Source organism: Culex pipiens, chromosome 3, assembly GCF_016801865.2.
Source record: "Culex pipiens pallens isolate TS chromosome 3, TS_CPP_V2, whole genome shotgun sequence".
NCBI classification, from domain to species: domain Eukaryota; kingdom Metazoa; phylum Arthropoda; class Insecta; order Diptera; family Culicidae; genus Culex; species Culex pipiens.
This window is the reverse complement of record NC_068939.1, coordinates 72434301-72461328: the sequence shown is the minus strand read 5'-3', so window position 1 is coordinate 72461328 and position 27028 is coordinate 72434301. Positions and strand designations below refer to the sequence as shown.

The 27028-nt window shown below is 38.0% G+C and overlaps 3 protein-coding genes across 4 annotated transcripts; 1 reads left to right on the top strand and 2 right to left on the bottom strand.

Moving 5' to 3' along the window:
* Positions 1–472: 472 nt before the first annotated feature.
* Positions 473–2323, bottom strand: LOC120416570 (uncharacterized). The gene is made up of 5 exons (XM_039578304.2): positions 2165–2323; positions 1992–2107; positions 1740–1927; positions 1012–1676; positions 473–950 (listed from the first exon to the last, which is right to left on the bottom strand). Exons 1-5 carry the CDS (start codon positions 2218–2220, stop codon positions 674–676), a joined length of 1302 nt encoding a protein of 433 aa, XP_039434238.1. The 5' UTR covers positions 2221–2323; the 3' UTR covers positions 473–673.
* A 3028-nt stretch (positions 2324–5351) lies between these two features.
* On the bottom strand, positions 5352–6613 carry LOC120416571 (transcription factor BTF3 homolog 4-like). The gene is made up of 2 exons (XM_039578305.2): positions 6482–6613; positions 5352–6404 (listed from the first exon to the last, which is right to left on the bottom strand). Exon 2 carries the CDS (start codon positions 6380–6382, stop codon positions 5903–5905), a length of 480 nt encoding a protein of 159 aa, XP_039434239.1. The 5' UTR covers positions 6383–6404; positions 6482–6613; the 3' UTR covers positions 5352–5902.
* A 4865-nt stretch (positions 6614–11478) lies between these two features.
* On the top strand, positions 11479–17257 carry LOC120416568 (peptidyl-prolyl cis-trans isomerase FKBP8). 2 transcript variants are annotated; one of them, XM_039578301.2, is made up of 5 exons: positions 11479–11691; positions 12257–13115; positions 13175–13264; positions 16074–16214; positions 16424–17257. In XM_039578301.2, exons 2-5 carry the CDS (start codon positions 12267–12269, stop codon positions 16523–16525), a joined length of 1182 nt encoding a protein of 393 aa, XP_039434235.1. In that variant the 5' UTR covers positions 11479–11691; positions 12257–12266; the 3' UTR covers positions 16526–17257. The 2 variants fall into 2 exon arrangements, with proteins under 2 accessions (XP_039434235.1, XP_039434236.1); XM_039578302.2 differs by having other exon boundaries at positions 11487–11691; positions 16442–17257.
* The last annotated feature ends 9771 nt before the right edge of the window (positions 17258–27028 follow it).

Below are 27028 nucleotides of genomic sequence, written 5' to 3'. Positions count from 1 at the left end.
TTTACCGATTTTTCGTGCGCAAGACTACAATGGAAATCTTGAAAATGTAATACATAAAAACAAGCATACAATCGGCCTACTTAAATTTTAAATAGATACCGTCATCTGGGGCGAATTGGCACAGTAGGGTGGAATCTAAACTTGATTTTTTGAACAACTTATTTTGTTGATCCCACTTGGGGTCTCAAATAACCGCCCAAAATTAGGGAGCGATTGGTATCTTGATCACGTCTACGATCGGCGTAAAGCCAAAGTATGGAAATTACAATTGGGAATACCGATTTTTTAATTTTTGACTGCTAAATTTATATTTTATCTATTTATGAAATTAACATCGTAGAAATAATGTCTAGGACAGTGTTTATTATTTATTTATTTTATAGTGAATAAAACGATATTCTAAAAATCAAAGATGCTTCGGTTTTATTGGTGAAGAATCAAGATACAATATGTTCTGTTGAGATACATAACAGAGTTTTGAAGTTCCTTTCGGCTGTGTGTTACATCATAATTAATTTCGGAACAATTGTTGCTTGTACCAAAAGTAAGAAAAAAAAAGAAAAAAAAAGCTTTCTAAAATTGCAAGGGAAAGCGGATAGAAATAGAGAAAGCTTAAAAAAATATTTCTCATGAATAACGTAAAACACACATATTATACTAAACAACACAACATTTATTCACTCAAAGCCATCACATCCCCCTCCCCAAGCGACTCATTTGAAACTCCCGCCTCAAGCTGCCCTTCGCCGTCTTCCGCTGCAACCTGCGTCCGCGCTCTTTCCGGCGCCCTCGCCGTTACCAGATTTCGCCCCAGTCGATAGAAGCTGTACAGGAAGCAGTGAATGGTGAGCGTGTCCGCCACCTGCATCACCAGAATCGGCGCCGACGTCTGCGGTTGACTGCGATAGAGGTGCGCTACGTCCGCTGCCGTTGGAAGTGGGTCTCCGGTGCTGCAATATTTGATATTTTTTACTGTGAAAATTGAATTCCAGGTTTCTAGTATTAACTTACGTCGTGACGACAATTCGGTACTCCGGCAGCATCGGTTCACTTCGTTTGAAGTTGGTAACATCGCTGGGGAACATATCAAACAGCAGTTTTAACTTGGTGTTTGGATTTCCCTGCGGGGCCTCGTCTAAACTATTCCGAATAATGTCAAATCGCTGGAAGAGTTGCTGGAATTTGGCCAACTTTGAGCAGGTTTCGGAATCTTTTTGCAAAAAGCCTTCTTCCGGTTTGTGCTTTTTAGTAACATGTTCTTCATTGCTCAGTGAGATTTTTCGTTTGTCTGAACTATTCGTTTCATCGACATCTGCACTCAAATCTTCAGAAGATTCTTGCAAAATTATTGCTTTATTAAATTGTTGCATCGAACTTCTCACTTTGTCTATCAAAGCTTCATCTTGCACTTCTTCGTCAATTAACGGATTAGGTTGCCTCAAAACTTCAAACAAATTCCTCCAAACACATTTGGTTTCGTCGTCCAACTCTTTCCCAGTCACTTCCGGTCGGTATTTCCGATTGCAATCAAACTTTAGCAGATAAAAGCCGGCCCTCATCAGCGAGTTGTAAACTTGGTACTCCTCTAAACTGAGCGATTCTTCATATCCCAAGAATAGAGTGTAAGCCTGCTCAAGTGAAACTTGCACCGAATGCCAGTACACAAGTAATCTGTTCTAAAAAATCGTTCAAGTTTGAAAATTCAAAATTCCCCAAACCAGAAATCGAACTAAACTCACCATTTCCATCAGATGCAACGCCTCGTACCCGTCCAAATAGTGCACCTTGTCCTCCATGTACCCGTACAGGTTCCACTTGCCGGCTGTGCGCCGCAGCCGAACGCGCTTCCGGTCACGTTGCCACTCACCCTCCGAGTAGAGGTCTGCTTTACCGACGCGATTTTGCGCCAAAAGCAGCCGGAATTCGTCTGAGGAAAAAATCGAATTTCAACTTAATTTCCTCAAACTTTTAAACAGTAAATGTAAAGTTACCCTTCAACCGTTGGACGGCTTCCGCCTGGTCCGGTTCCTCTTCGGCGCAGGTCAGCTTGCTCGGGAGGCCCCGAACGTCGTAGGTGCTGATGTGGTGTTCTAGCAGGTCGCGGCCACTGTAGGACATCTAGTTTTAGTTAAATCAGATTATTTTTTTTAATAATTAAGCTAACCTAAGGAGCGATTTTGGAGGTCGAACTCCGGATCCGGAACACGGAACGTCAGTCATGGTTTCGTTAAGGAATCGAGTTCCGGTCTTTCCGAGTAGTTTTTGTTTGTTTACATATTTTCATCCCGGCTCGGCTGACAGACAGAGGGTGCGTTTAGTGCGTTTTTGCACTGGGAAAAAATAACCGATTGAAATAGAAAATCGACTTTGACTCAGAAGATAGAATAGGGTGACCCAAAAGTCCTTTTGATTATCACCATCGAAAATTTTTCCATTTTCTCACACTTTTGTAAAACTTTACTTCTCTAGAGTTTTTTTTAAAAGGTCCTTTAAGCTATGTTTATAGGACCTATTAAAAAAACTCTTAATTTCATTTCTGGAGTTTTTTTTTGATAATAAACCAAATTTTCAGTTTTTGGTTTTTGGGTGTTTTTTAATACTCAAGGCTGTTTCAAAATCACCCGAAAAGCAAAAACTGGAAATTTGGTATATTGGACCTTTTCAAAAAAATACTCAAGATTTCGTTTGTAATATAGTAATATATTATTTAATAATAATATAATAATGTAACGCGTGGTCAAAATACAAAATACATTTTTGAAAAATGATGAATTTTTAATTACTCAGATTTAAATTTATTGCATTTTTTTTTTTTTTGATTTGTTAGAATCTCGAATTTTTTAATTTTGCATTTGTGAGTTTTGGAATTTCAAATAATAAAAAAAATCTAAAATTAAAAATTTCGAAAATTATAACAAATAATAATTAATTATTTAATTCAAAATAATCAAGTACGAATTAAAAAAACAAATCAAATTAGATTCTAGAATTTGAATTTTAGATTTTATTATATTAAATTATGAAAAATGATGAATTATTTATATCCGAATCCGTGAATTTTGATTTTTTTAATTTTTGAATTCGTGAATTTATTTTAGTTTATTATTTTTTTATATTTAAAAACAATATTTATAGAGTTTTTTTTTTAAAAAAAAGGTCCTAAAAGCTATTGCCCAGTCACGACGTTCTAGCAGGATTTTAGTGAAGTTCTAGCAGAGCTGGATATTCTTACAGCATTCTAGCAGAAAAGTTCCACGGTTCTAACAGGATTCTGACAAAACCAGCTCTGCTAGAATATTTCATCAGTGGGTGTGTTGCATATGTTTATAAAACCTTTTAAAATAAAATTCTAGATTTTTTTTTTTTTGAATTTAAAAATTTCAAATTTTTAGAATATTTGTATATGAAATTGTTGTACTTTAATGATCAATTTTTGAATATTTCGTGCTTTCCATTTCATTAGGGCACAAAACTTGTGTAAACAAGAGTGTATCCCTCTCACACCTTATGCAAACTGTCATTTGAGTGAAAGGGATACACTATTGTTTATAAAAGTTTTGTGCCCTTTTGAAATGTTTGGCTCCATTTGTGATCTTTCAAAATTCAAAAAAAAAAATCATGTTTTGTCTCAAGTAGGTATGTTTTTTTCAATTTATTTATTTTTATTGTTACAATCTTAAATTTTTTAATTTTGCCTTTTTGAGTTTCCGAATTTTAATTTGTCTATGTCATTTTTTTTAATTTCAGAATTTATTTTTGTATAATTTCTACAGTTTTGAATATTTTTTTAAATCCTGATTTTTTATAAACTTTTCAAGTTTTACAATTTTTAAATTTTAAGTTCTTTAAATTTTAATGTATTTTTTTAATGTTTGAATATTTCTGAATTTGAAATTTTTATTTTTGTTGCATATTGGAAAATATGTATTTTTTTAAATTTTTGAAGTTTTAAATTTTTCAATGATTGTCATATTTCATCGCTTACGTTAAGGCTATGTGGCGCTATTTGAAATGTTCTCGGAATTTCAAAGTTAAGTTAAATTGAAAAAAATAAAAATTCAATAATTTAAAAATTAAGATATAAAAAAAAACCAATTGAAAAATGCGAAGGCTGGTACAAATCATATTTAAAGTTTTTGTTTTAAAATTAAAAACTTTTAACATTCAAGGTATTTGTAATTTAAGAATGTTAAAATTTGAATTTATTGAATTGAATGATATTATTGTAAAATGTGAAAAAGAAAAAGTGACTGTACAAAATACACTAAATTGAAATAGACAAAAGATAATGACCAGAGATTGTACAATAATCCTAAAACTTTTGAAACCAAACTAATAAAGATCGATAAACGTGAATAAAAGTACAAAAAAGGCCTAAAACAAGAAAAGTTTAGCTTTTCGTAGAACAAACATTTCTCAAAGTAAAGACGTTGTTATGGTATTTTTTACAAAATTCTTAACATTTTTTCTAACAAATGTTTTGCAAACCCACCGTACACCCTTCACACATGCCCATATGCGGTGCACTCGATCCCGCACATGTATTTTTTCGCTCCACACACGCACATGTGACCGACCGGCCACTACTCTCGCGCAATCACACGGCCATTGGAAAAACTAAATAAATATTTATAAATATCACCCTACAACCTCTACAACACAACGTTGTACCATACCGCTTCATTCCAACTGTGGGCGTTCCGTCTTTGGACAGAACCAGCAGCATAATGTTCCCACAAAATGACGACAAAAAACTGACCGCAACGCTGGGTCCCGTTTCAATCACGCTAACCTATCCGGAAATAGTGGTTTCCTTTGAACCTTCTGTCCCGCACCAGCAGCAGAGTGGCCTTCAACCTTCGCATTTTTTTTTCCTTTCTGTATGTACGACTCTCATACTAATTCGATTCTCTTCGTAGAAGAAGCGAGAACGACGACGACGTTCTCCGCAGCAGTGTGCTGTGCGCTTAATTAGTTTTTGTTAGGGTGACGCAATTATTTTACATGTTTTGTTGGTCGTTTTTGAAAAGTACTTAGAATTTATGATTTATGTATATTGAACACCGTTTTAACAATGATTTAACTTGAATTATTTAAATTTACATGGAACCACCCTAATCAATACACCTGAAACTGTTCGTATTGGTGCGCAATTGCTACAGCTGCCCTCTACTTTATCTGCAAACTATACAAAATGCGTCTTGCAAGTGTGTCCTCGAAAGTGACTAATGCCCCCTTCTTTTCCAATCTGATTGAAGAAGCTGCTGCTGAATGAGATTGCGTTTTCTTGATTCTAATTGGATGAGGGATGTTTTTTCGAAGCTAGTTAAATCAGAAGTCAAGACGAGAGATTGTTCTTCTGTTTTGGATTCCTTATGTTTCCTTAAATCTACTCTTTATTCAATTTATTGTTTATTAAAATGTGTGTGTGTGTTTTTTAGTAACGAAGATCTTCCTTTTGTTCTGCTGTCGTTATTCCATCGTTCTTCAATTTCCATTTGAATTCCTTTCCAGAATTGTTTTTCTTCCATTTTAAACCAACTCTTTGTTATTTACAAGTCACAGAGCGTTGTTGTTGTTGATGTTGTTGTTCGAAGGTTACAATTTCGTTTTCTTCTTGCTGCTTGCTATTGATTTTCCCCCCTTCCACACCAGCGCCGGATTCACAGCCAGAACCCGGCACTTGGCTTGTAGTGGGGCTTGCTTTTGTTGAGAAGGTGATGGTGGTGGTCCGGAACCATTGGCGCACACACGCACGCACAGAAGAACCACGGAACCACGGTGTGGCGGAGAGATGTTACTCGGGGGTTCGTTTTGCGGGCCCCAGTCAGTCAGAAGGAAAAGGAGGAGGGCTGCGGGGGGAAGGGGCCAAGCAGGAGAGAAAAGGGGCGGGCGGGTCAATTTATGAAACCGGAATCTCCTGCACCTTCTGCGTAATATTTTCCACCTCCTTCTTGGACGCTTCCTCGAAGTTTTCCGTCAGCTCCGGCACGTCATCGTCGTCCTCGGCCACGGCGGCGCTGGCCAGCTTCTTCAGCTGGCTCAAACCCTCCGGACCCAGCTGGGAGATGATGCTCGGCAGCATTTCCGTAATCTGCTTCGTCTCGCTGTGGCCGGTGATGGCGAATGTGTTGGTCGCGAGCGAGGCCTGCGTCTTCGGGTTGTTGAAGTGAATTACGGTGCCGTCGTTCTTGATCATGTTGACCTCCTCGATGCCGGGGATCGTGTTCACGCCGAGCTTCTTCAGCGACAGCTGCAGCTTCTTGTCGTCCACGGCCGAGTTCGTGTGGACAATCTTCTTCTTGCGGCGGGGCATGCCCTTGCCGCCGATGCGGACTTCCGCGGCCTGGGCCTGCAGTTTCTTCAACTTTTCCGCGTTCATCGTTGCCGGGGGCTGCTTTTCACTGCAAACAAACGAGAAACCAGACAAGAATTAGCACCAATTTTGCACTTTTTCACCCGGGACCGAATCGAAACGCACGTTTTTCTGACAAATGTCGGGCAAAGAGAGCGAAATTTGCTGCTGCAGTGCAGGCCAGATTTTAGACGAGGTGTGATCGCTCGCCGCCGCCGCGCTTTAGACCAGCGTGAAGTTGGCTGCCATTCGTGCCGGCCCAGGTGGTGGATTTGGGCAGGGGCACGGAAAAAACATAAATTCTTAAATTCTTACATTCTTAAATTCTTAAATTCTTAAATTCTTAAATTCTTAAATTCTTAAATTCTTAAATTCTTAAATTCTTAAATTCTTAAATTCTTAAATTCTTAAATTTGTAAATTCTTAAATTCTTAAATTCTTAAATTCTTAAATTCTTAAATTCTTAAATTCTAAAATTCTTGAATTCTTAAATTCTTAAATTCTTAAATTCTTAAATTCTTAAATTCTTAAATTCTTAAATTCTTAAATTCTTAAATTCTTAAATTCTTAAATTCTTAAATTCTTAAATTCTTAAATTCTTAAATTCTTAAATTCTTAAATTCTTAAATTCTTAAATTCTTAAATTCTTAAATTCTTAAATTCTTAAATTCTTAAATTCTTAAATTCTTAAATTCTTAAATTCTTAAATTCTTAAATTCTTAAATTCTTAAATTCTTAAATTCTTAAATTCTTAAATTCTTAAATTCTTAAATTCTTAAATTCTTAAATTCTTAAATTCTTAAATTCTTAAATTCTTAAATTCTTAAATTCTTAAATTCTTAAATTCTTAAATTCTTAAATTCTTAAATTCTTAAATTCTTAAATTCTTAAATTCTTAAATTCTTAAATTCTTAAATTCTTAAATTCTTAAATTCTTAAATTCTTAAATTCTTAAATTCTTAAATTCTTAAATTCTTAAATTCTTAAATTCTTAAATTCTTAAATTCTTAAATTCTTAAATTCTTAAATTCATTAATTCTTTAATTCTTTAATTCTTTAATTCTTTAATTCTTAAATTCTTAAATTCTTAAATTCTTAAATTCTTAAATTCTTTAATTCTTTAATTCTTAAATTCTTAAATTCTTAATTCGTAAATTTCTGATCACTTTTTTCTCATTTTAATGCAAAAAAAAATAATGTCAAGACAACATTTTTTCGATGGATCAACTATGGTCCCCTTCACGCAGAAAAATGTTTTGTAGAATCAGCCTGTACGAGGTTTGATTCAACAAAATAATTTTGTTGAATATAATCAACAAAATATTTTTTTGAATCAACCCTTGAATTTTGTTTTTTCAAATCAGGACATTTTGTTGTATCAAATCGGTATTTTTGTAGAATCTACCCTCGTTTTTGTTGATTAAAATTTGACAGAAAGTGCGTTCAAATCCGATTTTTGTTGAAACAACGTTGATTTTTTGTTGAAATAATTCAGTTTTTTTTTCAATTTGAGGCTTCTGATTGAGTCAAAACAAAATAACATTTAATTGAGATAATTGTTTCCATTATTTATTGAAATTTTTATTTTGGATGAAATAATTTATGTAACAAGAATAATTTCACACTGCTTTTCACATTCTGTCCTTAGGCAGTTTCGCTTCTCTTGAACCGCACCTGGTGTTGCCGCCGCCTCCCGATGAGGACATCAACGACGAGTTGGTTAAGCTGCCACCGCTTGTTTAATCTGTCATGTTCTCCAGTGGTCTGAAACGGGTAAAAAACATTAGAACGGCATAACTTGAGGAATCTCCAATGCCAAGGCGCATACCAAGCTTGTTCACGGGCCAAGGAACTGGGGAGTAGCACGGCCCTTCCGACGGAAGCTGCATCCGCATTTCAAGTGCCGGAGCTTGGGTGACATTGAAGTTACGGTGTTGGAGGTTGATCCCACTTGTTGCTGGCTCCGTTAAGGATACTTTGAAGGCAGTCGGATTTAGCAAGGTGGTCATTGCTCGTTTCTTCCGTCCCGTGACTGTTTGCTTGGTGTACTTGGGTGGCAGCTGAATAGTCACAATTTTTTAGCACAAACTTCTCGAACCAAATGAAATTTCGTCCACGGCTGGCGGACAGGCCAAAAATCGGTCGAATCACGCGGACAGTCCACATAACCGAGGCATGGACCGAAGAAAACGGACCCCGAAGAAGGAACAATAATATTTTCCTTTAGACGCGGCTTCTCGAAGACGGATTATTTTGACAGAAAAAGAACACGTGCAAACAATTTTTATTTGCAATTGAATCAATTGTGTAGAATCAACGCATTGATTTGTTGTTTTTCCAAAAGAGGTTTGACAAAATCGAGCGTGTTAATTCAACACTTAATTTTGAGTTATTTCAATCGGATTCTGCTCGATGAAACCTATTGTTTTTGCAAGTATGTTTCGTGAACTCCGCATATAACATTTATATGCGAGATACTACAGATTTTTGCAGTGTGCTTTTTTACATAAAATGTATATGCAAGGTTCACAACATTTATGAATGTGTGCCAGAATGTGTACAAAATTGCTTGCGCGTGTGTGTCAGCCAGCAGCAACAGCGCGTGTGCCTCAAACTTGATTCTCCGCGGACTGAGATGGCAGACGGTTCCGGCACAAAGGTGGTCCAGATTACCAACTAGACGAGATGCAGATCCTGTTTGGCCACAGAGGTAAAAATAACGAGATCCGGATGTATCCGACGACCCGGGGCGTGTACTGCTCGTCAATTACTTTGAGAGCAGCAGATGGAGCTGACCGTCAACGAGACGCTGGTTCCGGGACTGCAGAACAGTGGCGGACCGTGCAGGTTGCATCCAGAGAAGGTGAACCGTCGGAATGGTTCTGAACCAGGTTTGTAGAGGAATTCTGTGTGGTGAGAACAATGTTAAACTATTTTTTCCTTTCACAGATCGTGAAAATCATCGACAAGAACAATCTTCCGGTGTATCTGTTGCTGCTGGTCAACCTCGATGTAAAAAGATCAAGGAGACGCGTCGCACTCCGGGCTCAAGAGGCAGGGCTCGGAGTTCCGCATTACCGTCCGGAAACAAAGAGCAACGCGGCAGCTGCTGGAGGAGCTACTCCTCCCAGAAACGGTCCTTTTCCAAGCGATCTCCTGAAAGAAGTGCTTCAAGTCCTGCCATTAATAATAAATTAATAATAAAAGTTAAACAATCAAAAACTTTGTTTTATAATTTCGAAAGAAAATAAAATATCAATTTAATATATGAACTAATGAATAATAATAAAATGCATGGCTATCAATAATCAATTGATAATTTATTAAAAATCATGAGTGCAGCACTAACATGCTATATGTGCAACATCATTAAATCTGTGAGCATTGCATATACCATTCATGTGTCGTGAACATACGTTTTATATCCGTTGACATATTTATGTTCCTTATCCATTTATATGCAGTGCTCACACAGTTTATATGCGGCGCATATAGAGGTCAAATGTAGAGGCATTCTGCAAAAATCTATATGCGAAACTTATAGCAGCAATCATGATATTTATTTCAGTGTAAGTAAAATGCGCCAAAAACCATAGAAAAACATGAAAACTTATGAATTCAGTGTAGTAGGCTTATGCTTTGGGATGTTCTCTTCAATGTTGTATACTTGGTTGATGAAAATTTTTAGCTTAAAAGAATTTTTGAGCCACTTTAAAAAAAATGTTTTTCCGACTACTTTTCCAGGGTGCGGGGCAGAATAGGCCAGCCTGCGGGGCAGAATGGGCCACCTTAGAAAACAAGCCATTTCGTCTAATACAACGTTGAAGGGAGATAAGAAATGACTTAAGGTACCTTTCTAACATAGTTTCCATGAAGTTAGACCACTTTTATAAAAATAGTCACTTACCAAAACAAACATTTTTGAAAATAGTGTTAATATGTTGAAATAAGACACTATTTTTTCAACTAAGCGTCAACACAACTGAAAATCAATTATTGTTGCATTAAAGGTGATTTGTGAAGCTACCAGGAGAGAAATAATCCATTTAATCCAAATTTCATAACATTTGATTGATTTTATAAGGCAGGATAAGGGTGGTCCATTCTGCCCCCAAGTGGATTTTAATTTAACACTTCCACCACCAAGTCTCTAAATGATTTCAAGGTTCCGTTGTTGTTTGTATACCTTGGTAGTAACATCTAGTAACGTTATAAGCATTGATCAAACTTTTTCAAACAATCCAACTTTTCAGAAAGCTTATTTAAATACCTCAAAATAAACAACATTTGCGTGGTTTTTCAATAAATTTACATTTTTGCTCATAATTCGAAAAATACAATGAATTCAAACGTCGTTTTCGGTATGGTGATGTTATTTGACGTCCTTTATAAGACCCTTGCCTTACAATTGGTCTAAATCCATTCTAAAACCCAAAACCAAGGGTGGCCCATTCTGCCCCCTGGTCCATTCTGCCCCCCTGCCCCTATATATAAATAAGCACTGCTGATGCCAGAGATTTTGTTTATGTTACTATATTTAAAATCATGATTAAACAGACTTTACTGAAGTAACTTTTGCTCATTTTAGGTGGAGAGGTAGCTTATTAGGAGTACTTTCAGAATATGCAATAACCCAGAAAGTGTCAAAATGTACATTATGCCTTTTGAAATGTTACCGTCGAAATCATAAATTCAAGCAAAACATCGTAAATGGTCCTATGTGGATTTGTAAGCTAACATTCTAATTTGCTCATTCTTAATGGAATCATTATCCAGGACTGTTTGTTTGAATACAAATCCACATTTGCCCGTTTACATAGTTTTGCTGGAAATTTTCTTTTCAGTGTTACATTTGTCGTCCAGAATTAGACGAGTCCCATGTGGCATATTTAAATTCTTGACATCTGTCAAATCAGCTGTCACTTTCGAGGAAATCTTTGGTAAACGAACAGATAAAGCACTTGCCTAGAATAAAATTTAAAGTTCTGTGAAATCGAGTTTTAAACTATAATGTCCGACTAAAATCAACCTAAATCGTGAAAAAATCAAAGTATGTACAAAAACTAACGCAAGAACAAGCAATTTTGTAACGTCCCCCTGCTTTTCCAGCAAACCAGTCCAACCTCACCCCACGGAACAGTTCTCCGCTCGCTCTCTCAGTCCGCCCGCCCGTGGACGTGTGTACAATCTGGTTGGTGGCCTCCTGCGCTGCGAGTAAAATCAGAAATTGTGCCTGTTGTTTTCCTGTTTTCATCTGCGCGGATCAAGCAAATCCCCCCGTCCGTGTGTCATCATCCAAGTAGGATCTACTTCGTTGAGGTTCGGTAGAAAAACAGGTAGGTTTTTGCTAACAATGATAAGCGAAAAACTGGTGACGTGATTTTTTAGTTAAGGTGATTTGCAACAATAGTTGAGAGAGAAGAAAAAAAGTTTCTAGACCTTTCACACAGCAGCAGAGGCACGGTTCCCCCAGTCAGAGAGCTGTTGAGACGTCATTACATGGCGGTGTGATTTTTGGGCGATTTTTTACGTTAATGTTTATTTACGATTACGAACTTGATTACGAAGATAACTAAGTTTTTGTGTTACACAGGTCAACTAGATCAAAAAATGATTCATAATTGTTTCACAACATCAACTTTACTGTTTTTGAATGTTGCTTGGTTTTATTTTCAATCTTTGTTCCATTAATTTATGACCCATTTGAGTTTCAGATAAATAATTGATATAACTAAATATTAAATCAAGTGTTCAAGGGATTTATGTTTTCATGACAATTTACTTGACTCAAGTTTCAAGAATATTTTAGGATTCATTCTTTTTTATTTATTTTTTTGCTTTCATTTAAATTCTGTATTATTTAGGTAAATATACTTAATTAATTTATATTTTAATTTCCAGATAAACAAAAATGGACGCAGAAAAGTCAAGCAGCAGTTCGTTCGAGGACTTGTCCAACATCAACGAGCAGGAACGGGCCGAGATGAACTCCCAGCAGCAAGAACCGTCGGAACCTACTCCATCAACCTCAAAGGAAGAACCAAAAGAGGAATACATGGACATCCTGGGCAACGGAAAGCTCCTAAAGAAGGTTCTCCAAGAAGGCACAGACGAACGGCCCGAGGGTCGCGACATAGCCGTAATAAACTTCACCGGAAGGTTAGAGGACGGAACGATAGTGGAGCAGGAGCAAGGCATGGTGGTACAGATTGACGACGTCGAGGTGGTCCAAGGGCTGGACATGACGCTGAAGCTGATGAACGTGGGCGAACGGGCCGAGGTCATCGTCGATGCGAGGTTCGCTTACGGCGACCAGGGCTACAAAAACGAAGACCACCCGGAACGGAGCGTGCCCCCGAACGCCAAGATCACCTACACCGTCGAGCTGGTGTCCTCGAAGGAGGAAACCGACCTGGAGTCGAAAACGTACGCGGCCCGCAAGGACATTGGCAACAAGAAGCGGCTGCGGGGCAACTTCTGGATGAAGCGCCAGGAGTACAACCTGGCCATCCAGAGCTACCGGCGAGCGTTGGAATATCTGGACGAAAGCGAGGGTGGCATCACGAAGCCCACGGCCGACGGGGAAGCGGAACCGACGAACGCCGACCTGCAGGAACTGCTCGAGGATCGCATGAAGGTGTACAACAATCTGGCGCTGGCGCAGCTCAAGATCGGTGCGAACGATGCCGCGCTCAAGTCGGTGGACCACGTGCTGCAGTGCCAGCCGAGCAACACGAAGGCGCTGTTCCGGAAAGGGAAGGTGACTTTGGAGCCGAATGTCCAGAAGAATGAATGAATCTAATTGGATCATTTTTTTAGATTCTGCACGCCAAGGGAGAGACAAAGGAAGCAATTGCGTTCCTGCAAAAGGCGGCCACACTTGACGAGGATGACAAACTGATACAATCCGTAAGTTCATTATTGTTAATGTTCAATATTTATGTGTTGCAGACCACTTCCCTAACAAGGACGTGAACTGCAAGTACTTGAGCGATCCCGAAAATGAGAAAGGAGACGCACTTGTGCTATGTATAAGGGGTCAGTCTGCAACTGATCTGTATTTCAACTGTTACAAATTAATCGCAAAGAACTTTACAAATTTTGTGGCATGTATTTTGTTGAATTTAACTGCACGTTCAGCAACATCATTCGCTACTTGAAGTGAAGCTGATCGTTTCTTTCCGACCATGTTACTTTCGTCCTGTTCTCAATTTTCATCCATACCGATTTTTTTTTCGTATCTCGGTAACTAAGGATGCTTTTTCGAGATCAAACACGCATGCGATTATTCTAAGTACCATAAGTGCTTTTGGAAAGCTCGCGTCTCGGCATAATCAGCGAAATCGAAAGTTTAAACCGATCTCCAAAATTCTATGTCGACTCGCGGTGTTCTTGCCGTTCTTGGAGTCTCCTTCAAGAAGTAAAACGACCAGCTCGAGCAGGTCAATGCAGTTTCCTCTTGGTTGTTTGAAGGCCATTCTAGTCAAACAGTAGTCTAAGACATTCTGGCGCCAAGGCTTTGTCAGCAGGCACGACTTATCGCTGATATGTTATTATTTTTGGGATGTCTTGAAATCTCCGTACGGTGGAATTTCAATAAATGAAGAAAATAAAACTAAGAAAACTATCAGGATTCTGCCGATATTCCCGTTTGCCGTGGCTAACCAGTTGTTCTTTGGATGTTTAGCTGGATCTCGTACCACTGGCGGGGCGGTTCGAAACTGAAGATTCTGTAGCCGCTGATCTTGACCAACTGAGTGCTGGAACTTTGGGATCGCTCCAGCTACTCTCGGGACCTTCCCATATGCGGTCCATCGGTACAAATGTTCGGAATGGAAATGTGACTTAACAATCATTCTTGAAATCAGGAAAAATCTGATTTTTAGGAAACGTACACTGCAAATTTATGTAGTGCTGGTATAACAAAGACAAAAACTTATATTTGGTGAATTTTTATTCGTATTAATTATCGTTACGTAATAAAAGAACGCTCCCATATAATGACAATCAGCTTCAATGATTGGCAGTTGTGGTTGTAGTGGTGTAGTCAAACCAAAGCAAGCTCAAAATGACTTTTCATTTCCCTAAGTAGGTCCCTTGACACAACTTGTTCATTTGCTGATTGTACTCAAAGGTGCTGGAGTGCCATTCAAAAAAAAGATCCGGCGGTAAGCCAGCGAATGACATGAAAAACTCAAATCGCTACATTTTCGTGCAGACAAAATTAACCAGCGAAATATTTTCATTTTTTAATATTTTCAAAATGCAGAGAATTTGCAAGCATAACGCTTCATGAAAACCGACGGAAAGTTCTAGTACCTAAAATGCCTAAAATTGATCACCAAGTAAGCGCTTCCCTAACACGGATGTGAACTTCAAGTACCTAGAATGCATAAACTGGTTGTGTTTAGATATAATCCATGAAAATGATACTTTTCCCAATATTGCCGGAGCAACCACGTCGTACTTTCTGATCAGGATAACCGGATTAATCACGAGCTTCTTGCAAACTTCTGCCAGTCCGTTCTGTTGCGGATATAGTGGAGTTGAAAATAAGGTTTGGTGCCATGCACTGCACAAAACTGTCGGTAGTCTTCGCTGTTAAATGGTGGGCCATTATCTAACTTCATGGAATGTGAAAATTCTTCATTCTCCAAAACGAAATCCATGTTGACGATTTCGTGTCTTGCCTGGCTGTCAACGATATGCAAGAGCTTCTTCCGTAAAGATGCTAATCTGGTTCGCTTTCAAACACGCAATCTCTCAGGGACTGATTTCTTCCTCAAACGGATCATCGTTTCCGTCGTATACAATCTCGACCATTTGAGTATGCCGTATGCCTCACTTGTTACACCAAGTATTTGTGGAGCTTCTGGTATTCCTTGAACGAACGAGAATGGAGGTGATACCTTGTGTATCGGTCTGGAAGATGAAGGGTTGCCGCGAAAAGTTAAAAAGAAGCTATGTTCAACCATCTAAACAGCCGTCAGAGCCTGGTGCTGAATCTACAGGAGCACACGACACAATAAGAAAAACTGCTTCGCCGGCTACAACAATTTGTAAGTGTACTGAATGATTCTCAAACAAAAACAGCCAGCACACGCTAACACAACTTACCACCTCGGCTGCAGCTTGCACTTTAACCAAGGTGACAGTTGCCAATCGAGGCGGATTGCTGGGATGCTTCACGCGAGTTCCGCTGTACTGCCAACCTCCAATAGAATACAGTATCTGACAAATACCAATAAACTTACTTGGGGGAAGTTTGGTTTTGAACTCACTATTCACCAAGAAAGCTGAATTGCAGGACCGAAAAATAGAACTTTCAGCTTCATCGCGATTTGACATTTGATGTCGTGTTTATCATTCATAAACACGATAGCAATTTCAGACTACGTAGCAAGCATGGACAAATTTTATCTGAATCGACGTCGGTATTCGAAGTATTTTTTATACAGCGGACATAGATCCTGGTTAAAAGATCAACACGATTTCTTCTAAAAAATGTTTATTGGATCATCCGCTACAAACCTGTATTTAGTCCGAGTGGTTATTATTTTGTGATTTGTAACATCGGATCGAAAACTTCAAATATCGACACAAATTCAGCTTGAACGCAATTTAAACAACTCATATTGTAAAACTGTTGATAGAACTTGAGCTATTTATCACTCGATTTCAGTTGAGTTCATTGTCTAACCAAACTACTTTTTTTCAGGAACTTTCCAAAATGATTCTCAAATCGAAACGAGAGGCCCGAAACGAAAAGGACCTCTACCAGAAGATGCTCGGCCACGCGCAAAAGCTGGAACAGAAGCAGAAAGCCGCGCCCGTTGCCCAGAACCAGGAAGCGTCCAAGGTAAAGACTGCGCGTTAAAAGTTAGCCTTGACTAATTTGTTTAATTCTTTTGTGTTTGGTTCAATTGCAATTGGTTCTAAGTTTAATACGTTCTCTCTTTTCTTTTCAACTTTTTCTCTCTTTCTCTTTCGTGTTCAAACCCCATTGATTTGTTCTTTCCCCCTTCCTGTTGTTCTCAAATGGCCCCCCTCCCATTGAAATTGACTCAGCTGTCCTCTCTCTTTCAGTTTAAGCTGTGGGGCTATCTGATGGGATCGATTCTGATCGGTGTCGCCGGCGTTGCCATCTACCGGTATAACAAGTACTTTTAAAACGGCGGTGATTTTTTTTGTTTGGTTTGTTTTTTGTTTCTCCCCGGGGAACGGTGACTTTTACGAGGTTTGATTTAGAACAACAAATTAGAAGGAGAAGGCGCAACGACGACAGGCCCTGCATGCGGCTCTACAGGCTGTTGTTGGAGAAGGAAGGTAGATACTATTTTCACTCATTTAAACCCTTAGGATCGCAATAAATGGCTAAAGAGAGATTAGTTTTTTTTTTTTTTCATAGATCATCTAACTAACAAGGCTATTGTAGACCATGTTATCCCTTTAAAAAAAATTGTATCGAAAGCAAAATTAGCTCGTAGCATGCAAACAAAAAGACAGCTTTTACAGTATAACTAGACTTTAAACTAGACGCAAAAAATTGAAATAAACGAAAGAGCTTTTTGGAAAAACGTTACCCAACAAACGCAACCAGGATTTTGTTTCTGTTTTTGTAAAGTAAACCTAATTTAATTCGGAATTTGAAACCATCCCAAACATCATCATCATCCGAAACTGACGACGATTGCTTCCGGAAACGAAGAATGTAGCAGTTTTGTTTTGTAACTAATGGCGTGTCTTTTTACAATAACCTAACCGTCAGTGTAATGTCATTCCAACAATCAGCAGATCCACCACGTACGTGTAGGTATACGCGCTGTACGAGTGATGAATGTGTAGATTTTCTATTAATATGAGAACAGAACAGTGAGCATCAATAAATCCAAGATTATAATATGTGACGGGGTTTTAAATTTCAAATCACATCCCTTTATTCTTTCTTCCTCCCCTGTAGATTCAGAATTGTGTTGTTGTTTGAACACGCCGTGCTCAAACTCAAGCCACTTCAATGAATCATCTCTGCGGTAAATTTTACGCAGTAGGCCTGGTCGCTTTAACGTTTGTGATGTTCCAATGAATCCCAATGCAATGGTGCACGAAAAATGTGAATAAAAGATAAGAAGTAGGCTAGGCGTTTTCTAACCTACGGCTTTCTCCAGGATCGCTTCGCTAGGGTTCAAGGTTGAAAGAAAATCGTTTCTAGCGAATAACGATTGTCTGAAGTAAGGCCCTCTGAGCATATTTCTCGTTTTTCCTTACTGTCACTTGATCGCTGGGTGTGGCAGAGACGTGTTTAATCATTAACTTTAATGTGACTTTGCCATTGTTTAAAAAAAGTTCTGGGTTCAACTTTGGATGTTTTTTTAACTAACATTTTTTAAATTTTCTGTAAAAATAAGTATGCCGGAAGTATGCAGTAATTGTTTGTAATGTTCTAGTCTGGGACTCCCAGACTATGTATCTACTCATTTTTTTACAATTTAAACGATAATGATACCATGGTAAATGGTAAAACAAATTATAAGCAAGAAAAGAAAATCTGTAAAAACATGATAAATCTAAAGAGTAAAAAGGTAATCATCGAAGGTGGTAGAATGAGCGAAAAACTGTCAAAAACAAACATAAACAAAACAAGATAAATGCAAATTAAAAAAAACTAAGATGAAACAAGAAACACACAAGAGAAATAAAGTTTTTCGTAGAACAAAAGTTGATCAAAATGACGGGAAACATATTTTGAACATTTGGTATCGGCATTAGAAAATGGTGGGTTGTTTGGGTGCGACTTAGAAAACATCAATTTTCCTGTTTTTAAAACTTTGCATTGCAATATCTCAGCAACTGAAGATCGTATCAACAATGTTCAAAAAAGCAAAATATAGAGAATTTTCTCTGCTTTTCAAAAAATATGTTTTTCAATGGTGGGCAAAAATGGGCATTGATTTAAAAAAATGAATAAATGCGACTATTTATAAAAAAGTTACCTAAAATTGGCTATTACTTGAAAACGGTGCACTTTATCAAAATTTCACTAAAGTACTTTTTGATTGCAAATATGAAAATTTTTTGCGACCAATATTTCGATTTTTTGAAAAAATCAATATTGATTAAAAAATTTATAACTCGGACAATTTTTTTTGCGTATTTTGGAAATTTGTCCCCTAAAACATATTAGAAAATAAAAAAAATAAAAATAGTTTTTTTCGCAAATCAAGTTTTAGTGACAAAAAGTTAAATAAAAATCACGAAAAAAAAATTTTACTTTGTATCATTTTTTTTCAGATTATTGATCCTTGCACTGCAACTTGGATTTGGCCCGCACTTTTTTCTCGCACTTTTGACAACAAAATTTCCAAAAACTAGGCAACCAGCAGTTGTTTATTTACATTTCCAGTCGCAGTTTCCACCAAACTGGGCATTCGCACTTTAAAATTGCGATTGACAGGTGAGCAACATCGGCTCGCTTTGATATTTTTTTGAGAAAATTAAAATTCCTCAAGCCAGTTTGACAAGTCGCAATAGTGCGATCGATAGCAATAATTTAGTGCGAAGTCCAAGTTAGTGGGAATTGCGCAATATGATTGCCTTATTTTTTTTATTCCAACACCGCCATATTGGCCGCCATCTTGGATTTAAAATTTCTTAATCACTTTTGTTTAGGGGTCATGCTTAAGCTCATTAAACAAAAATAAGACAACCGAAAATATATACATATATTTTGACGTAGACTTACGTCTTTGTCGAAGGTACTGGGGTGCCATTTCAGAAAACCCGGGCCGAAGGCCCTGGAATATTGCGTCATCCGTCAATCGCTTATATCTTCCTTCCCTCAAATCGAATCGGCATGATTTTGGTTCCATTCGATTCGAAAATTATTCAGCAATTTGCTATTAAATTTTCAATGATGGCAAAATAGTTTTACTATTGAGTAATTCTCTGAGATTTCGGTCATTCGATTTTTTTTGTATTTTTTAATCCGGCTGAAACTTTTTTGGTGCCTTCGGTATGCCCAAAGAAGCCATTTTGCATCATTAGTTTGTCCATATAATTTTCCATACAAATTTGGCAGCTGTCCATACAAAAATGATATGTGAAAATTCAAAAATCTGTATCTTTTGAAGAAATTTTTTGATCGATTTGGTGTCTTCGGCAAAGTTGTAGGTATGGATATGGACTACACTGAAAAAAAATGATACACGGTAAAAAAAAATTTGGTGATTTTTTATTTAACTTTTTGTCACTAAAACTTGATTTGCAAAAAAACACTATTTTTAATTTTTTTTATTTTTTTGATATGTTTTAGAGGACATAAAATGCCAACTTTTCAGAAATTTCCAGAATGGGCAAAAAATCTTTGACCGAGATATGAATTTTTAAATCAATACAGAATTACGAGAACCGCGACGCGGGGTGCGTTTTAAAAAATCACTTTTATTATTACACTTAATTGAATGATGAACTACGACGTTAACGTCACGGCGATCCGGGAATGAAAGAGGCCGCGCATACCTGCGCGGACAGTTTTGTTGAACAGTCCTGCCGAGTCAGCATAACCCGGCGTTGCTATGCCGCGTGGCACTACGTGGCACCGTATCCTGCTGACGGTGCATGATGATCCAGCGTGGTGACGACAGGTAGGGATGCAACTCCTCCGGGGGGTATTGGAGTGTCGTCCGCGACACGTGTGTTTGATGATTTTCTCAGGTTCCGATGGTAGGCGATCTTTTTGGCTGCTCCTCTCAAAATGCAGTTTGATTTGATGATGATGAAAATGATGATTGCCGTCAGCGTAATTGTTGATGTAGAAATTCCGCTGAGAAGGCCCCAGTTCCACATCTTGTTGCTGTACTGAGCCAGATGAACTTGTTGAAGCAGGTGTCTGTTCACGATTGTGTTGTTGTGAACAGCTTCTATGTCGTGGTCTTTGATCTGTGTTGATTCTATGATGAGGTTGTGCAGTGCTCCTTCCAGGACGTCGGGTTGGGTGAACATTTCGCTTGATGAAATTTTTCGCTCGTTGAAGATGATTGAGCAATTCGAAAATGAAATCAGCAAATTGCCTTCCACGGTTCGGTTATCCGGTCCACAGTTGGAGTCGAGTTGTTGGTTTTTTGCGTTGGTGATCAGCATCAAGTTGTTGGTTAACAACTTCGTGCGTGTTTCTGTGTCTGATGTTGTGTTGCAGCGGCTGTGTGTGCCAAGTACAAGTGGCGCGATGCAGGCGTCGTTGAACTTTTTGATGAAAGAACGACGTTGAACGTAATCATCCGGGTTGGTTGTGGTATACAGTTCTCGCCGGGTCTTCACTAGGAACTCTGGGTGATTGTTGATAGCAGCATTTTTGATGGTTAAAGGTAGAATCCGTATGACTTTGGATTCTTCCTTTTCTAGTTGTGGCAGCTGTAAGATGTACAGTAACGTCTCGTCGCTCACGGTGAATTTGGGCGTCACGAGGTTAAACGCTTCGTCTGGCATTTCGACGAGCACTCCTTGTTGTTCGATGAGCTGCTTGATCGTGTGGATTTCCTTTGGAGAAAGTATCTTGCTGCTGGTAACTAGGGCTTTTGACAGCAAGATGGCGTCTTGGATGTTCGTCAATAGGGTGTTCACTGTGTCGATGTTAACGATGATGGTTAGGATGTCGATCTCGTTCTTGATGATCCTGTTGTCAGCAAGGTTTTGCGCGATGTTGTTTGTCAGGTGCTGGATGCGTTGGCCAAGTTGTTCGTTGACGTAGTACTGATCGTTGTTTTCTTCGATCAGTTGACGAAGTGTCTTGTTGATGATGCGGAGGTCCTCTGCGTCGGGGTTTCCCGCAATCCATTTCCAGGTCGTACCAACCGTGTCCCATCGTTTTTGTCTTCGATGGTTCGATGGCTTCAGTTGATAGAAGTTGGCGTAGAGTTGTTTCACTTTATATTTTACTATCTGGGTTAGTTGATTTTTACCATCTATGTTAGTGTATGCGATATTTGTTAGTAAATTAATGGTTGTTTCTAAGTCTGTTAAATTGACTGTATGAATGATTTTTATGTTTCCAGATTGGATTTTACAATTTTTGTGCTTAATCACCAGAATCGGTTTGTTTTCCAAATGTTTGATCTCTAGTTCTTGACAAAGACTTGTTGTGAAAAGGTAAAAAATTATGAGTGGTATCATCTGAAAAAGTAATATTAGTAGCGTTAGTAAAGGTTAATTAATTACTTATGGGATAAGTGCAATTGTTAGGGACTGCGTAAAGGGCTATTTTTTTAAGCGTTTAATTTTGTTTTTATTCCTTTTTACGTTCCTGATGTTTTTAAATGTTTTTCTTTTTACCTCCTTGATTTTTGTCATAACTGCTCTTGGCGCAGTTTTTGTTCTGATGTTTGGTATAACAAATACTTCTTGATCATCTTCCAAGTGAGGTGGATCTTCTTTTTGATCGTTGTTCTTGGTTTGTTTAGTTTTAGCTTTTTCCAAATTAACTCTTGCTTCTAAAAACATTTCTTGCGCTTTTTCAATAAGTTCGCCAGGGTTAACAATGTTGTTTTGGTTAAAAATGATTTCGTTAGGGGTGAATTTTGTTGCAGAGTGAATTGTATCATTATACAGGGCTACTGATAATTTGATAATCGATTTAGTTTGCATACCTACAAATTTGTGTTTGTTGGTGTTGAAGATTTCTGCTATGGAAAGATGGGTCCTTTCTACCTGGCCATTCGATTCCGAAGAAGATGCATATTTCAATTCGACGCCTAACTGTGCCAAATAATTTTTTAGTTGTATAGATCGAAAAGTAGTTTCGTGATCAGTGACAATTTCGTTTGGGAATCCAAATGAAGTGAAATATTTGGCTAGTGCCTTTTGCACTTGTACTAAATTTTTGTGTTTGATGAAATACATTTGTAGATGTTTCGAAAAACTATCCACTAATGAAAGAAAACTATTGTTATTGATAATGAAAATGTCCATGTGAACTCTTGTGAATGGTTTTTCTGTCACTGGTCTTGGAGAAATTTTTATGTTGTAAGGTTTCCTTTCATATTTATGGGTGTTACAAATATGGCATGAATTAATATGCATTTTAATCAAATTTCTCATTTTCGGAAAGAAGTATGCTCTTTTAATTTGGGCTTCTACCTCGTTAATTCCACGATGGGCTCTTTCGTGTTCTTTGGAAATTATTACATTTTGTCTGTCGTGGTTACAAACATCTTCCACGATAAGTTGGGTAAGAACGAAATGTCCTTTGTTATTAAAATTTTCTTTGTATACGTCTTGAATTATTTGTATTATATTTTCAGGGGCAATGATTGCTGTTTGCTTTCCATTGTGATACTTTTTAAAGAAATCTGTCACGTCATTCTTCGAAAAAGTTGGTTGAATGATAGTGTGTCTATGGTAGTGTGTGAAGGGAGATTCGTGGATGACTGAGGTGAAGTGTGCAATTTTAAAAACAATTTGGTTCCTGTAATAATTAACAGGTCGACTCACGAAGTGAATATAGTCTTCAGCAGACTCCTCCGCGGAGTGGATTGTGTCATCATCTGATTGTGTTGATAAATCTAAATCCTCTGACGAGTGCTCTGAAATTGAAAGAATGTCATTAGCGTTTACTTCAAAGTTATCTTCATCATCCTTTGTCTCTATTTTTCTACTAAGCGCGTCGGCGACGACGTTAGCCTTTCCTGGTTTATAGAGAAAGTTTAATTTGTAATTCTCCAATTCATCTCGCCAAGTTAAAATTTTTTGATTTTTGTTACATGTTTTGATGTATTGAAGAGGTTTATGGTCAGTGTACAATGTACACTCATTACCATAGATGTAGGGTCTGAATTTTTGAACAGCCCACATTATGGCCAGTGCTTCCTTCTCGATTGTACTGTACCTTGTTTCACATTTGGTAAGTGTTCTGCTTGCAAATGCAATTGGTTTTTCTACCTTTTCTTGCATCTGAGAAAGAACTGCTCCCAAAGCGAAGTTGCTTGCGTCAGTAGTTAAGATGAAAGGTTTATCAAAATCTGGGTATGCCAAGACTTGGTCTGAGGCAATAATTTTTTTCAGTTCTTCAAACGCTGATTTATAACTTGCGTCTTTAAGATCGATCGATTTTTCAGATTTATGTAAGTATTTAGTCATCGGTTTTGTGATTTTTGAGTAATCTTTTATAAACCGTCGGTAATAGCCAGAAAGGCCCAAAAATTGTTTAATTTCTTTTTTTGTTTCGGGTAGTTTCCAGTCCAGAATTTTTTCAATTTTACCTGGATCTGGTTTTATGCCGTCTTGTGTGATTACATGGCCGAGAAACTCAGTTTCTCTCTTCATGAATTCACACTTGTCTAGCTGAATTTTTAAATTGTACTTTTCTAACCTTTGTAAAACTTTACTCAGGTTTTCCAAGTGGTTTTTCAAATTTTTCCCCACAATTATTATATCATCTAAATAGACGAAACAAATTGTGCCAATGAATTCTCCGAGGATGTTGTTCATTCCTCTTTGAAATGTAGCCGGGGCATTTTTCAAGCCGAAGGGCATTCTGTTAAATTCAAAGTGGCCCAATGCGGTTGAGAACGCTGTCTTTAATTTATGTTCTGAATCCATCTCTATCTGATGAAATCCAGATTTCAGATCTAATGTAGTAAAGTAGACTGATTTGCCAAGGCTGTCCAGAATTTCTTCAATTTGCGGGATCGGAAATTTATCATTAATGGTTTTATCATTGAGCTTACGGTAGTCTATGACTACACGTACTTTCTTCTTTCCCGAAGCGTCTGCCTTTTTTGGCACAACCCATATGGGAGAAGAGTATGGACTGGTAGAATGACGTATGATATCGTTTTCCAAAAGTTCTTTAATTTGTTCTTCAACATCTTTTTTAAATGCCTGCGGGTATCTATATGATTTAGTGTAGACAGGCTGCTCATCACTTGTTTTAATTTGGTGTTTAATAGCTGAAGTAGCTGTTAATTTTTCGTTGGATTTAAGGAGAACTCCTTGGTGATTAAGTAAAGTTTCAAGGAGAGCTTCTTTTTCCATGCTCGAGAGGTGATTAGTTCTAATCAGCTCTGAAAGTTTTTCTGAATCGATCACATCATCCGTTTTGACCGGTATCGGTGTGATCGTTTCGAAGTTGTTTACTTTTAATTTAAGTTGGTTTGTAATTACTGGAGGTTTGTTGTGTAGGGACAAAAGCCGTACTGTGGTTGAATTATTTTGTGATCTGTAAAGTCCAGGCTCAATTATTGAATTTTTAGAAAACTTTTTGTGTTTTGGCACATACCAGTCGCCATTTTTTGTGGTTTTTATCTGGACAGTATGGTGAAAAATTCGTTTCGCAGGAAAATATTTATCAAAACTTATTTGAATTGTGCCAAATTTAACACAGTTTTTGCCGTAGTCAATTTCGGCATTGTTTTTGGCTAAAAATTCAGAACCAATGATTCCATCGAAAAAATCGTGGAATTTTAGTTCGTAATAGGTTTGAGGCTTAAGATCAAATCCTATTAAATTTTCTTTTCCTTTAAGTTTAATTGTGTGATCACCAGAGAGATTTCGAATGATTGTCTCTTTGGTGTCTTGTCTGTTGCATAATATACCAGGTTTAATTACATTTTTATTTGCACCTGTATCAATTAAAAATTTCAAGTTATTTATACCTTTTATATATGGTAAAAAATTTAGGTTTTTACCTGAGTTTCTGTTACCCAGCAAAAATTCAAGTCCACACCTTCTTCTTCAGATTCAGAAGAGTTGTCGTCAGGGAGTTCGTTGTTGTTAAATTGTCTCCGATTTAGTGTTAATCTGCTATTAGTTGACCCGATTTCCATTGGCTCATCGTTTTTGTTTTGTTGACCTTGACTATTGTTTTGTTGATGCGGGTTTATCTTAAATTTTTGTGGTTTATTTTCTGTTATGATTTTGTTTTGTTCAGTATTTTTCTTGAATGATCTATTGTTTATATTGTTTGCGAGATTCTCGGAGCTTTTGAACTTGCAAACAAAAGCGTAGGCTTCTTCGATATTGACTGGCTTGGCTGCTATAGCATGACCAAACATGTCCTTCGGGAGCCCAGCAAGGAACGCAGCTAAAGCATCTTGCTCTATCGATTTATTCATTACGTTCCAGGCCGTTCTATAATCGGGGTCCTGTTGTGATAAGTTTTTAATAATTTGGATTGTTTCCTTGATGCTATTATAATGACTATATAGTGTTGTGTTTGGAGTTTTAACATGCTGCCACAACTGGCATTTGTAAAACGTAAGATCCTGATGATCTCCAAGGTGGTGTATTAAAATTGATTTAACTTCTTCGAATGTGGTTGGGTTTCCGTTGGCGCAAAGTTTATCTTTGGCTCTACCCTCAATTTTCCCATTTATTATTGTCCGCAAAAACATTGCGTTTTGGTCATCGGTATAATATGGTTGGAGCTGTTGAAGTGTCGTTTCAACACTCGAGAGCCATGCGTTTAATTGTTTCTTGTTTCCATCGAATTTGCTGATCCCATGTTTAATTGGATCGGGAATAGCAAAAAAGTTAGCGTGTTGCGGCAGCGCTGCAGGTATTGCGGCGGGTGCCTGAGCTGCTTGGCCAGCTTGTTGAGCTCCAAGAGCATTAATGAGCTGTTGCTGCCTTTGCTGCTCTGCTAAAAGGTTATTCAGGTTAGCAGCCATTTCGGCAAGTTGCTGACCTATCTGTTCCATGTTAAAATCGATGGTCAGATTCTTTATTTCTGGCGTATCCTTAATTGGGATGTGCGCTAGATCGTGATTCGACTCAACTGAAGAATCCGATTCTTCAGTGTCCGAAAAGTTTCGCGGAAAAAATTCACGCGCTCTCTTGAGGGCGGATTTTTCGCGTTTGTTTTTGGGCATAAAGCTTTTCAAATGACTTCTCCGACACGTTTATGGTGTCAGATAACAGAAGCACACTTGAGTAATTTATTGTTTAATTTGGTGGTAAACTAGCACCTATCTGGTAGTGTGCTAATTTCTGTACTAGTAACCTATCTGGTAGTGTCACTAGCAGACGTTTTCTTTTGAAAACGATTTTAAATCTGTCACCTATCTGGTAGTGTGACAAACCTCTTCACTTGCAGCCTATCTGGTAGTGCTGCAGGAGGACGTGAATGGTTTGAGATGATCGAAAACGTCTGAAACCGATCACGATTTTTAAGTTAGTCCGCACTAACTTCTACCCACGCACTTTCACTACGGGGGACGCACTTAATTATCACGGGGGAAAAAAATGCGGTTTACTTACAGTCGGGGGGAGCGTAGTACCACGGACTTCCTGGATTTGCACGGGGGGGCCCTCGAGTCTACAGCAGCGATGTTGTCGGAAACTTCGCCTGCTCGCTGTCGATGTCTTGCGACGAAGCCACTCTGCGTCAGTTTTGTAGTTCTGCCGCTACCACTATTATCGCACTAATCCGTTCTGACCGTGACTGCTCGGCTGCGCCAATTACGAGAACCGCGACGCGGGGTGCGTTTTAAAAAATCACTTTTATTATTACACTTAATTGAATGATGAACTACGACGTTAACGTCACGGCGATCCGGGAATGAAAGAGGCCGCGCATACCTGCGCGGACAGTTTTGTTGAACAGTCCTGCCGAGTCAGCATAACCCGGCGTTGCTATGCCGCGTGGCACTACGTGGCACCGTATCCTGCTGACGGTGCATGATG

Coding starts and splice junctions, on each gene's coding strand:
- LOC120416570 (XM_039578304.2), bottom strand. CDS start 2,220: ATGACTGACGTTCCGTGTTCCGGATCCGGAGTTCGACCTCCAAAATCG. Junction 1,928..1,991: donor AGCCGTCCAACGGTTGAAGG/GTAACTTTACAT, acceptor TTTTTTCCTCAG/ACGAATTCCGGCTGCTTTTG. Junction 1,677..1,739: donor CGTTGCATCTGATGGAAATG/GTGAGTTTAGTT, acceptor ACGATTTTTTAG/AACAGATTACTTGTGTACTG.
- LOC120416571 (XM_039578305.2), bottom strand. CDS start 6,382: ATGAACGCGGAAAAGTTGAAGAAACTGCAGGCCCAGGCCGCGGAAGTC.
- LOC120416568 (XM_039578301.2), top strand. CDS start 12,267: ATGGACGCAGAAAAGTCAAGCAGCAGTTCGTTCGAGGACTTGTCCAAC. Junction 13,265..16,073: donor ATGACAAACTGATACAATCC/GTAAGTTCATTA, acceptor ACTTTTTTTCAG/GAACTTTCCAAAATGATTCT. Junction 16,215..16,423: donor AGAACCAGGAAGCGTCCAAG/GTAAAGACTGCG, acceptor AAATTGACTCAG/CTGTCCTCTCTCTTTCAGTT.